Raw genomic sequence first — 13450 nt, 5'->3', positions numbered from 1 at the left:
CTTTGTATACGTCACGGTCTCACATTCTCATCCTACAGTAGTACATGTTCTATCCCAGCTAATTAAGACCTACAGTGCCTTGCGAAAGTATTCGGCCCCCGTGAATTTTTCAGCCTTTTCCCACATTTCAGGCTTCAAACAAAGATAAAAATGTTAATGTTCTGGTGAAGAATCAACAACAAGTGGGGCACAATTGTGAAGATGAACGATATTTATTGCTTATTTTACACTTTATAAAAAAGAATAAACTGAAAATTGGGGCATGCAATATTATTCATCCCCTTTACTTTCAGTGCAACAAATTCACTCCAGAAGTTGATTGAGGATCTCTGAATGATCCAATGTTGTCCTAAATGACTGATGATGATAAATATAAGCCCCTGTGTGTAATCAAGTCTCCGTATAAATGCCCCTGCTCTGTGATAGTCTCAGTGTTCTGTGTAAAGCGCAGAGAGCATCATGAAGACCAAGGAACACAACAGGCAGGTCCATGATACTGTTGTGGAGAAGTTTAAAGCCGGGTTTGGTTAAAAAAAGATTTCCAAAACTTTAAACATCCCAAGGAGGACTGTGCAAACGATCATATTGAAATGGAAGGAGGATCATACCACTGCAAATCTACCAAGACCCGGCCGTCCATCCAAACTTCCATCTCACACAAGGAGAAGACTGATCAGAGATGCAGCGAAGAGGCCCATGATCCCTCTGGATGATCTGCAGAGATCTACAGCTGAGGTGGGAGAGTCTGTCCATAGGACAACAATCAGTCACTGCACAAATCTGGCCTTTATGGAAGAGTGGCAAGAAGAAAGACATTTCTCAAAGATATCCATAAAAAGTGGCGTTTAAAGTTTGTCACAAGCCACCGGAGAGAGACCCAACCATGTGGAAGAAGGTGCTCTGCTCAGATGAAACCAAAATCAAACTATTTGGGCACAATGCCAAACAATATGTTTGGCGTAAAAGCAACACAGCTCATCACCCTGAACACACCATCCCCACTTTCAAACATGGTGGTGGCAGCATCATGGTTTGGGCCTGCTTTTCTTCAGCAGGGACAGGGAAGATGGTTAAAATTGATGGGAAGATGGATGGAGCCAAATACAGGACCATTCTTGAAGAAAACCTGGTCTGCAAAAGACCTGAGACTGGGACGGAGATTTGTCTTCCAACAAGACAATGATCCCAAACATAAAGCAAAATCTACAAATAAACGTTTCTTCGGCGCTCCATTGGGAGACCCAGACGATTGGGTGTATAGCACTGCCTCCGGAGGCCACACAAAGCATTACACTAAAAAGTGTAAGGCCCCTCCCCTTCTGGCTATACACCCCCAGTGGGATCACTGGCTGCTCAGTTTTCAAGCTTTGTGCGAAAGAGGTCAGACATCCACGCATAGCTCCACTGTTTAGTCAGCAGTAGCTGCTGACTATATCGGATGGAAGAAAAGAGGGCCCATACTAGGGCCCCCAGCATGCTCCCTTCTCACCCCATTCCTATTGGCGGTGTTTGTTAAGGTTGAGGTACCCATTGTGGGTACGGAGGCTGGAGCCCACATGCTGCTTTCCTTCCCCATCCCCCTGAGGGCTCTGAGGAAGTGGGATCTTACCGGCCCCCAAGCCCTGAGGCCGGGCTCCATCCACAGACCCGTTGAACCTGCTGGATACGGAGCTGGGTACCGTTCAGGGACAAGGCCCTGCAACATTCAGGTACTCTGTGTCCCCGTATGGATAGGCCGCGCACACTCCAGACTTGCTGGGTGTGCTAGTGCGCCGGGGACAGTAGCGCTGCGCGCTGGGGTTACAGTCACTGCAGTTTATCTGAGGGACTTTGTGTGTTGGGGACTGCTGCGCCGGCCGCCCCTGGAGCGGCGGCGCGGCTGTGACTTGTGGTGCGCCGGGGACTTAGCGCCGACCGTGCTTTTACGACGGCGGCGCTTATAAATCTAGTCCCCGGCTTTTGCGGCCTAGCTCCGCTTCGTTCCCGCCCCCACCCTGTCAATCAGGACAAGGGAGAGACGCTGTACGATAGTCAGCGCAGAGGGCTGGAGTCTTTTTTACATACTCCAGCCCCCTCACTGAGCACAGTGGGACGCCAGTTCCCGCTTTTTGTCTGCAGCACGCCCAGGGCCCGCCCCTCTCCACAGGACGCCGGCAGCCATTCCTACATGCAGTCTGGCTGGAGAACGGACACAGGCTCTGGGAGACCCAGACAAGGGATTTCTGGCGACCACACACCCGCGTTAAGCGGGCGGTAAGCAGCACATTAGTGCTGGCCCCACTAGTGCCACAGTGTTATATTGGTGTATCTTTTTCTCTAGACCATATATATTTATATATTGCACTGTAAGGTCGCTTCTTGGCTGTATACCCTAATTGCTCTGAGGAGACGACAACATGTCATCCGCAAAACGCAAGGGTGCCAAGACACAGGCTGTATACGCTGCTTGTGCCGCTTGTGGGGCTGATCTACCGGCAGGTTCCAATGACCCCCATTGTGTGCAATGTTCGGTCCCTGTGCCACTTCGTCAGCCGGAGTCTATGGTGGTAGTGGCCCAGGCAGAGTCACCGGTGAACCCTGTCCCGGTGACGGGGACAGAGTTTGCAGTTTTTGCTGACAAGATGTCTGTCACTATGACAAAAATCCTAGAGACCCTGCAGGCCAGGCCGGTCACTCAGACCATGGACACTGCTGCGTCAATGTTCCCCGGTCCCCCTCAGTTGGAGTTAATTCGTGCTTCAAGGGGGTCCCAGGCATCTCAGGCTGAAGGCTCTGACTCAGATGACAGTCCCAGGCAGCTTAAGCGAGCTCGCTGGGAGAGACCCTCCACGTCATCACGCGGATCAGGGTCTCAGCGAGAAGAGTCTCTGCGTGATGAGACAGAGGAGGGTGATCAGGAGTCTAATCCTGAGACCGCTCTCAATCTGGATACTCCTGATGGTGACGCCATGGTAAATGACCTTATAGCGGCCATCAATAGACTGTTGGATATTTCTCCCCCAGCCCCTTCAGCAGAAGAGGCAGCTGCACAGCAGGAGAAGTTCCATTTCAGGTATCCCAAGCGTAAACTGAGTACTTTTCTGGACCACGCTGACTTCAGAGAATCAGTCCAGAAACACCATGCTTATCCAGACAAGCGTTTCTCCAAACGTCTTAAGGATACACGTTATCCCTTTCCCCCTGACGTGGTCAAACGCTGGACCCAGTGTCCAAAGGTGGATCCCCCAATCTCCAGGCTTGCGGCTAGATCCATAGTTGCAGTGGAGGATGGGGCTGCACTTAAAGATGCCAATGACAGACAGATGGACCTATGGTTGAAATCTGTCTATGAAGCTATCGGCGCGTCCTTTGCTCCAGCATTCGCGGCCGTGTGGGCACTCCAAGCTATTTCAGCTGGTCTGGCACAGGTGGACTCTATCATACGTCCAGCAGTGCCGCAAGTGAAGTCCTTAACTTCGCAAATGTCTGCGTTTGCGACCTACGCTATCAACGCTGTCCTGGACTCTACGAGCCGTACCTCAATGGCGTCTGCCAACTCGGTGGTTTTGCGCAGAGCCTTGTGGTTAAAAGAATGGAAAGCGGATTCTGCTTCCAAAAAATGTTTAACCAGCTTACCACTATCTGTAGACAGACTGTTTGGTGAGCAATTGGCTGAAATCATTAAACAGTCCAAGGGTAAAGACTCCTCCTTACCCCAGCCCAGATCAAGCAAACCTCAACAAAGGAGGTGGCAGTCGAGGTTTCGGTCCTTTCGAGGCTCCGGCAAGGCCCAATTCTCCTCGTCCAAAGGGACTCAGAAAGAGCAAAAGGGCTCAGATTCCTGGCGGGCTCACTCACGCCCCAAGAAAGCAACCGGAGGAACCGCTTCCAAGGCGGCTGCCTCATGACTTTCGGCCTCCTCCCTCCGCATCCTCGGTCGGTGGCAGGCTCTCCCGCTTTTGCGACATTTGGCTGCCACAGGTCAAGGACCGGTGGGTAACAGACATTTTGTCTCACGGGTACAGGATAGAGTTCAGTTCTCGTCCTCCGCCTCGGTTCTTCAGAACTTCCCCACATCCCGACCGAGCAGATGCTCTTCTGCAGGCGGTGGCCTCACTAAGAGCAGAAGGAGTGGTGATCCCTGTTCCTCTTCAGGAACAAGGGCAAGGTTTTTACTCCAATCTCTTCGTGGTTCCAAAAAAGGACGGCTCGTTCCGTCCTGTTCTGGACCTAAAGCTGCTCAACAAGCATGTGAATGCCAGGCGGTTCCGGATGGAATCCCTCCGCTCCGTCATTGCCTCAATGTCTCAAGGAGATTTCCTTGCATCAATAGACATCAAAGATGCTTATCTCCACGTGCCGATTGCTACAGAGCACCAACGTTTTCTACGTTTTGTGATAGGACACGAACATCTCCAGTTCGTAGCTCTGCCATTTGGTCTGGCGACAGCCCCACGGGTTTTCACCAAGGTCATGGCGGCAGTGGTAGCAGTCTTGCACTCCCAGGGACACTCGGTGATCCCTTACTTGGACGATCTACTTGTCAAAGCACCCTCGCAAGAGGCATGCCAACACAGCCTGAATGTTGCGCTGGAGACTCTCCAGACTTTCGGGTGGATCATCAACTTTTCAAAGTCAAATCTGTCACCGACTCAATCACTAACGTACCTTGGCATGGAGTTTCATACTCTGCCAGCGATAGTGAAGCTTCCGCTGGACAAGCAGCGGTCACTACAGACAGGGGTACAGTCTCTCCTTCATGGTCAGTCGCACTCCTTAAGGCGCCTCATGCACTTCCTAGGGAAGATGGTGGCAGCAATGGAGGCAGTCCCGTTTGCACAGTTGCATCTGCGCCCACTTCAATGGGACATTCTCCGCCAATGGGACGGGAAGTCAACTTCCCTGGACAGGAAAGTCTCCATTTCCCAGATGGCCAAGGACTCTCTGCAATGGTGGCTTCTTCCCACCTCATTATCACAGGGAAGATCATTCCTGCCCCCATCCTGGGCAGTGGTCACGACAGACGCGAGTCTGTCAGGGTGGGGAGCAGTTTTTCTCCACCACAGGGCTCAAGGGACGTGGACTCAGCAGGAGTCCACCCTTCAGATCAATGTTCTGGAAATCAGGGCAGTGTATCTAGCCCTACTAGCCTTCCAGCAGTGGCTGGAAGGAAAGCAGATCCGAATTCAGTCGGACAACTCCACAGCGGTGGCATACATCAACCACCAAGGAGGGACACGCAGTCGGCAAGCCTTCCAGGAAGTCCGGCGGATTCTGTTGTGGGTGGAGGACAGAGCATCCACCATATCAGCGGTTCACATCCCGGGCGTAGAAAACTGGGAAGCAGACTTCCTCAGTCGCCAGGGTATGGACGCAGGGGAATGGTCCCTTCACCCGGACGTGTTTCAGGAAATCTGTCGCCGCTGGGGGGTGCCGGACGTCGACCTAATGGCGTCGCGGCACAACAACAAGGTCCCGACGTTCATAGCGCGGTCTCGCGATCAAAGAGCTCTGGCGGCAGACGCCTTAGTGCAAGATTGGTCGCAGTTCCGGCTCCCTTATGTGTTCCCACCTCTGGCACTCTTGCCCAGAGTGCTCCGCAAGATCAGATCCGATTGCAGCCGCGTCATACTCGTCGCCCCAGACTGGCCGAGAAGGTCGTGGTACCCGGATCTGTGGCATCTCACGGTCGGCCAACCGTGGGCACTACCAGACCGACCAGACTTACTGTCCCAAGGGCCGTTTTTCCATCGGAATTCTGCGGCCCTGAACCTGACTGTGTGGCCATTGAGTCCTGGATCCTAGCGTCTTCAGGATTATCCCAAGGAGTCGTTGCCACCATGAGACAGGCTAGGAAGCCCACTTCTGCTAAGATCTACCACAGAACGTGGAGGATTTTCTTATCCTGGTGCTCTGCACAAGGAGTATCCCCCTGGCCATTCGCGTTACCTACTGTTCTTTCCTTCCTGCAATCTGGGTTGGAAAAGGGCTTGTCGCTCGGCTCCCTTAAAGGGCAAGTCTCGGCACTATCCGTGTTTTTTCAGAAGCGTCTAGCACGACTTTCTCAGGTGCGCACGTTCCTGCAGGGGGTTTGTCATATCGTCCCTCCGTACAGGCGACCGTTAGATCCATGGGATCTAAACAGGGTACTAGTTGCTCTCCAGAAGCCGCCCTTCGAGCCTCTGAGGGATGTTTCACTTTCTCGTCTCTCACAGAAAGTGGTCTTTCTAGTGGCGGTCACGTCTCTTCGGAGAGTGTCTGAGCTAGCAGCGCTGTCATCCAAGGCTCCCTTCCTGGTGTTCCACCAGGACAAGGTAGTGCTGCGCCCCATTCAGGAGTTTCTCCCTAAGGTGGTATCCTCTTTTCATCTTAATCAGGATATCTCCTTGCCTTCCTTTTGTCCTCATCCAGTTCTTCGGTATGAAAAGGATTTACATTTGTTAGATCTGGTGAGAGCACTCAGAATCTACATTTCCCGCACGGCGCCCCTGCGCCGCTCGGATGCACTCTTTGTCCTTGTCGCTGGTAAGCGCAAAGGGTCGCAGGCTTCAAAAGCCACCCTGGCTCGATGGATCAAAGAACCAATTCTTGAAGCCTACCGTTCTGCTGGGCTTCCGGTTCCATCAGGGCTGAAGGCCCACTCTACCAGAGCCGTGGGTGCGTCCTGGGCATTACGACACCAGGCTACGGCTCAACAGGTGTGCCAGGCAGCTACCTGGTCGAGTCTGCACACTTTCACCAAACATTATCAGGTGCATACCTATGCTTCGGCGGGCGCCAGCCTAGGTAGAAGAGTCCTGCAGGCGGCAGTTACCTCCCCGTAGGGGAAAGCTGTCTTTGCAGCTCTAACATGAGGTATTTCTTTACCCACCCAGGGACTGCTTTTGGACGTCCCAATCGTCTGGGTCTCCCAATGGAGCGCCGAAGAAGAAGGGAATTTTGTTACTTACCGTAAATTCCTTTTCTTCTAGCTCCTATTGGGAGACCCAGCACCCGCCCTGTTGTCCTTCGGGATTGTTGGTTTTGTTCGGGTACACATGTTGTTCATGTTGAACGGTTTTCAGTTCTCCGATGTTACTTCGGAGTGAATTTGTTTAAACCAGTTATTGGCTTTCCTCCTTCTTGCTTTAGCACTAAAACTGAGCAGCCAGTGATCCCACTGGGGGTGTATAGCCAGAAGGGGAGGGGCCTTACACTTTTTAGTGTAATGCTTTGTGTGGCCTCCGGAGGCAGTGCTATACACCCAATCGTCTGGGTCTCCCAATAGGAGCTAGAAGAAAAGGAATTTACGGTAAGTAACAAAATTCCCTTCATCCAGGTGTTAGAATGGCCACGTCACAGCCCAGACCTGAACCCAATCGAGAATCTGTGGAAAGAGCTGAAAACTGCTGTTCACAAACGCCTCCATCCAACCTCACTCAGCTCCAGCTGTTTACAAAGGAAGAATGGGCGAGAATTTCAGCCTCTCCATGTGCAAAACTGATAGACACATACCCCAAGAGACTGCAGCTGTAATTGCAGCAAAAGGGGGCGCTACAAAGTATTAACTTACAGGGGATGAATAATATTGCACGCCCAATTTCCAGTTATTTATTTTTTATAAAAGTTTAAAATAAGCAATAAATTTTGTTCACCTTCACAATTGTGTCACTTGTTGTTGATTCTTCACCAGAATATTAACATTTTTATCTTTATGTTTGAAGCCTGAAATGTGGGAAAAGGTTGAAAAATTCAAGGGGGCTGAATACTTTCACAAGGCACTGTACTGCATATACAGACCTCTAATAATTGCAGTCAATGCATTACATGAATGGACAAGTCACTGTCTCCCACACGACTTGCACACTCTTCCTCTACTGTTGGTTGAATTCCCATCATCAAAGGGTCAACATGTTCTGTTACTGCCAACCTCATGGACCTGCCCCTATATCACACAGTTAGGTCCAGAAATATTTGGACAGTGACACAATTTTGGCGAGTTGGGCTCTGCATGCCACCACATTGGATTTGAAATGAAACCTCTACAACAGAATTCAAGTGCAGATTGTAACGTTTAATTTGAAGGTTTGAACAAAAATATCTGATAGAAATTGTAGGAATTGTCACATTTCTTTACAAACACTCCACATTTTAGGAGGTCAAAAGTAATTGGACAAATAAACCAAACCCAAACAAAATATTTTTATTTTCAATATTTTGTTGCGAATCCTTTGGAGGCAATCACTGCCTTAAGTCTGGAACCCATGGACATCACCAAACGCTGGGTTTCCTCCTTCTTAATGCTTTGCCAGGCCTTTACAGCCGCAGCCTTCAGGTCTTGCTTGTTTGTGGGTCTTTCCGTCTTAAGTCTGGATTTGAGCAAGTGAAATGCATGCTCAATTGGGTTAAGATCTGGTGATTGACTTGGCCATTGCAGAATGTTCCACTTTTTTGCACTCATGAACTCCTGGGTAGCTTTGGCTGTATGCTTGGGGTCATTGTCCATCTGTACTATGAAGCGCCGTCCGATCAACTTTGCGGCATTTGGCTGAATCTGGGCTGAAAGTATATCCCGGTACACTTCAGAATTCATCCGGCTACTCTTGTCTGCTGTTATGTCATCAATAAACACAAGTGACCCAGTGCCATTGAAAGCCATGCATGCCCATGCCATCACGTTGCCTCCACCATGTTTTACAGAGGATGTGGTGTGCCTTGGATCATGTGCCGTTCCCTTTCTTTTCCAAACTTTTTTCTTCCCATCATTCTGGTACAGGTTGATCTTGGTCTCATCTGTCCATAGAATACTTTTCCAGAACTGAGCTGGCTTCATGAGGTGTTTTTCAGCAAATGTAACTCTGGCCTGTCTATTTTTGGAATTGATGAATGGTTTGCATCTAGATGTGAACCCTTTGTATTTACTTTCATGGAGTCTTCTCTTTACTGTTGACTTAGAGACAGATACACCTACTTCACTGAGAGTGTTCTGGACTTCAGTTGATGTTGTGAACGGGTTCTTCTTCACCAAAGAAAGTATGCGGCGATCATCCACCACTGTTGTTATCCGTGGACGCCCAGGCCTTTTTGAGTTCCCAAGCTCACCAGTCAATTCCATTTTTCTCAGAATGTACCAGACTGTTGATTTTGCTACTCCAAGCATGTCTGCTATCTCTCTGATGGATTTTTTCTTTTTTTTCAGCCTCAGGATGTTCTGCTTCACCTCAATTGAGAGTTCCTTAGACCGCATGTTGTCTGGTCACAGCAACAGCTTCCAAATGCAAAACCACACACCTGTAATCAACCCCAGACCTTTTAACTACTTAATTGATTACAGGTTAACGAGGGAGACGCCTTCAGAGTTAATTGCAGCCCTTAGAGTCCCTTGTCCAATTACTTTTGGTCCCTTGAAAAAGAGGAGGCTATGCATTACAGAGCTATGATTCCTAAACCCTTTCTCCGATTTGGATGTGAAAACTCTCATATTGCAGCTGGGAGTGTGCACTTTCAGCCCATATTATATATAGAATTGTATTTCTGAACATGTTTTTGTAAACAGCTAAAATAACAAAACTTGTGTCACTGTCCAAATATTTCTGGCCCTGACTGTATATATCTGTTATTACTAGCTCACATGGACGGACAGGTCACGGTTTCCTACAAAGTCAGCATACTCTTCCAACGCTGCCATCATCATGGAACTCGTAAGGTGCTCAACTTCATGACAATTCATCTACACGTATAGACCACAACGGAAGGATCTCTATAGTCTTATAGTCTCCCTGTCACTTTGGTAGAAGGACACTTGAACCTTCTGGTGTGGTTCCAGGAGTGGTCCACTAAAGGGGTTGTCCAGTAACACTCCCCCTCCTGTCTGTATCTGGTATTACACCTCCCTTGAAGCAATAAATAAAGACTGAGACGCAGTACCACACTCAACCGGTTAACAAGTATGGCGCTGTTTTTTGGAAAAAAGCAGCCGTGTTCATGATATCCCCATACTAGACGGAGCATGATGTGCTGGCCACATTACATAGGTGTACACAGATACAGCAATGTATATTTAGGAATAATTCAGGATTTCCCAGGTGACATAATAGCGGTACACTCACCCGATTTTTGGTATAACGAGCTCTTCCAGACGCAATTCCTAGACGCTGGAAATAAGCCTCAAAGTCACTGCCGGATCCAAGTTTATTAATTCTGCAGATTAGAGGATAGTATGAGCCCAGAACGTCGGTGGTTAGTGCCCGCGCCTTACAGTATAAACTAAGACACAAGATTTGCAGACTCTACTTTCCTACAGAATAAACTACTTGATTCATTGCCTTTGCGGCTGTTTTTGTCCGGCTAGTTTTGTGCCTTTTTTTTTGTTTTCACGGAATTATTCTATTTGTGCCTTTTGTTTATTTTTTAAGTCTAGTTTTATGTGTTCACTAGTGATGATCGAGTACTAAAAAGCTCGGGTGCTCGAGGCTCGGGCCGAGCATCCCAAGATACTCGTGTACTCGGCCCGAGCACCGAGCCCAATGTTATCCTATGGGGGACCCGAGTATTATTCTGAAATGACCACCGGCAGCATGTAGAAACCATAAAACTGTAAATTAAAAAAAAAAACGTGCGTGTGTGTGTAAGCGTGCATATATATATACACGCGGAGTGGAGTGCGGGAGGGGCCGTAGCCGAGCGGGGAAGTGTCGGGCTAAAGGCACGGTCATGCTGTGAGGGCCGGCCAATCACTGCAATTCCACAACAGGGCTGTGGCATTGCAGTGCTCTGCCAGCCAATCCCTGCATAAGGGCTGGCTCTAAAAAGAGCGCCAACATGAAGACCACGAGTACAGCACGAGTATTGCGAGATTACTCGGTCCCCGCCGAGTAGCCCGAGTACAGTGATACTCGTGCGAGTACCGAGTAGTAACAAGCATACTCGCTCATCACTAGTGTTCACCTGTTTTTTCTGTTTTTGTATGATTCATGCATTGAAACTTTTTTTTTTAGAAAGTTGCAAAATTTGGTGCGTCTCCGCTCCGGTCCCTGCCTGATTTAGGCTGGTTTCACACTTGCGTTAATTACCTTCTGGCGCAATGCGCCCTTTTGGAAAACAGTGGAATCCGTTAACGGATTCCGCTGTTTCCCATAGACTTTTATGGATGACAGATTGTGCCAAAAGTACTTGCGTTGCTTCCGCTGGCTGACGCTGCGTTGCTTCCGCCGGGCGGAAGGAACGCAGCATGTAACGTTTTTTTGAGCGGCGGAATCCTTTATTTTTCACTGCGCATGCTCATCTTTTTTTTTTTTTTAATCACAGAAACTTTATTTTGTCTCTTGGTGGCCAAACGATCAGCTGAGCACCCGGCTTTTGAGAGCGATCAGCTGAGCACCCGGCAGCCGGCTATTGAGAGCGATCAGCTGAGCGCCCGGCAGCCGGCTATTGAGAGCGCTCAGCTGAGCGCCCGGCAGCCGGCTATTGAGAGCGCTCAGCTGAGCGCCCGGCAGCCGGCTATTGAGAGCAATCAGCTGAGCGCCCGGCAGCCGGCTATTGAGAGCGATCAGCTGAGCGCCCAGCAGCCGGCTATTGAGAGCGATCAGCTGAGCGCCCGGCAGCCGGCTATTGAGAGCGATCAGCTGAGCGCCTGGCAGCTGGCTATTGAGAGCGATCAGCTGAGCGCCTGGCAGCCGGCTATTGAGAGCGATCAGCTGAGCACCCGGCAGCCGGCTATTGAGAGCGATCAGCTGAGCACCCGGCAGCCGGCTATTGAGAGCGATCAGCTGAGCGCCCGGCAGCCGACTATTGAGAGCGATCAGCTGAGCGCCCGGCAGCCGGCTATTGAGAGCGATCAGCTGAGCGCCCGGCAGCCGGCTATTGAGAGCGATCAGCTGAGCGCCCGGCAGCCGGCTATTGAGAGCGATCAGCTGAGCGCCCGGCAGCCGGGTGATCAGCTGATCGTACACAATAGTCTGCCGCCGGTAAAACTGTAAAGAAAAAAAAAAGCTTTCCGTTGTTTTGTACGATCCGTTGCGCCATTATATGCAACCCAGCCATTGCATCCGTCACACAACGCAATGCAACGGATGCCGTTCAACGCAAGTGTGAAACTAGCCTTATTTTACAGTACAACATTATTTTTGTCCAATTCTGCCCCATTTTGTGACTTTTGCTTTGTTCATAAACATTCTCGACATTTTTTAAAAATTTGGTGCAAAAATAGGCAACGAACAAAACAAAAATAAAGAAAAGAGCCTTAACCCCCCCCAAAAAAAACAGGCCTTAGTTTTAAATGACACCATTCACTTTGCAAAATAATGTACTGAGAAATAGTGTAGCAAAATTATGAAAACTAAAAAAATGAAACAAACATTTGTCGCTGTCTCCTGTTACTAGGTGCATCTTAAAATTCTTTACATTACTATTTTCTTACTGACCTTGGTCTTTTTGCATAAGACGCTGCTCCATACTGTGCTAATATACATTGCTGCATATATTTGCTCCAGCACATACAATTTTGTGAGTTGTTTGATGAAGGCCACTACGTGGCCGAAACGTCACATGTTCACAACAAAATTCATTTGAAAATAAACTTTTTGTTTAAAGTATACCCTGAAGAATGCCTTGTTGTATCTTGGATTCCTAAAAATATCATTCAGCAGCCACCCGAAATTGCCGCATCCATTAGATGCGACAGTCCCAGCACTTTATCCAGCTTTTCCTGATTGCCCTGGTGCGGTGGCAATCGGGGTAATGAGGGAGTTAATGGCAGCCCACAGCAGCCACTAAGTCCTAGATTAGTCATGGCAGGCGTCTAAAAGACACCCCTCATCATAAATCTGTAAGTGAAAGTGAATAAACACAAACACCTAAAAATCTTTATTTGAAATAAAAGACAAAAAAGGACCGTCTTTCTCCAACTTTATTAGCCCCCCATACACCGCACCAGGTCCGACTTAACGCACATGAGGTTCCATGACATTTCTAGTTCTGCTACATCTGACGCTCACAGCAAGGACCATAGAACAAGACTGCCTGCTGTGAGCTCCACGCAGCAAGTGAAGTGAGCCGTGCGATAAGCGGTGACATCACTCAGGTTACCTGTGGCCACAGCTGGAGTCCTACCACCTGTGACCACAAATTAGGCTGCCGCGACGGAAGTGAGCCACGTAACGTCACTCCAGTAAGTGCTCCATCTGCAGCTCGCTTCATTCATGGACTCCAGGACTCATGGACTCCCGCTGTGACCGCAAATCACCCGAGTGACGTCATCGCTTATCGTGCTGGTCACTTAACTTGCTGCATGGAGCTCATAGCGGGCAGACGTGTTCTCTGACGCTCGTTGTGACAAGACAGGGATGTAGCAGAGCTGAAACGCCGTGGGACTGTATGTGGATTACGTCGGACCTGGAGGGGTGTTTAAGGGGTTAATAAAGTGGTGAAAGAGGGTGCTTTTTAGTCTTTTATTTCAAATAAAGGATTTTTTGGATATTTGTGTTTATTTACT

The 13450-nt window shown here is 49.2% G+C and overlaps 1 protein-coding gene across 1 annotated transcript in view; it reads right to left on the bottom strand.

Annotated features, from left to right (window-relative positions):
* LOC142292300 (N-acetylated-alpha-linked acidic dipeptidase 2-like) overlaps positions 1 to 13450 on the bottom strand; it is a 122568-nt gene that overhangs the window by 22103 nt on the left and 87015 nt on the right. The window contains exon 15 of the mRNA XM_075337571.1: positions 10068 to 10158. Coding sequence (XP_075193686.1) covers positions 10068 to 10158 — 91 coding nt within the window. The remainder of the gene's footprint in view (positions 1 to 10067; positions 10159 to 13450) is intronic.

This window comes from Anomaloglossus baeobatrachus, chromosome 2 (genome assembly GCF_048569485.1).
Source record: "Anomaloglossus baeobatrachus isolate aAnoBae1 chromosome 2, aAnoBae1.hap1, whole genome shotgun sequence".
In the NCBI taxonomy this organism is placed as follows: Eukaryota; Metazoa; Chordata; class Amphibia; order Anura; family Aromobatidae; genus Anomaloglossus; species Anomaloglossus baeobatrachus.
The sequence above is the reverse complement of the archived record's forward strand: the minus strand, read 5'-3'. Positions and strand labels throughout refer to the sequence as shown.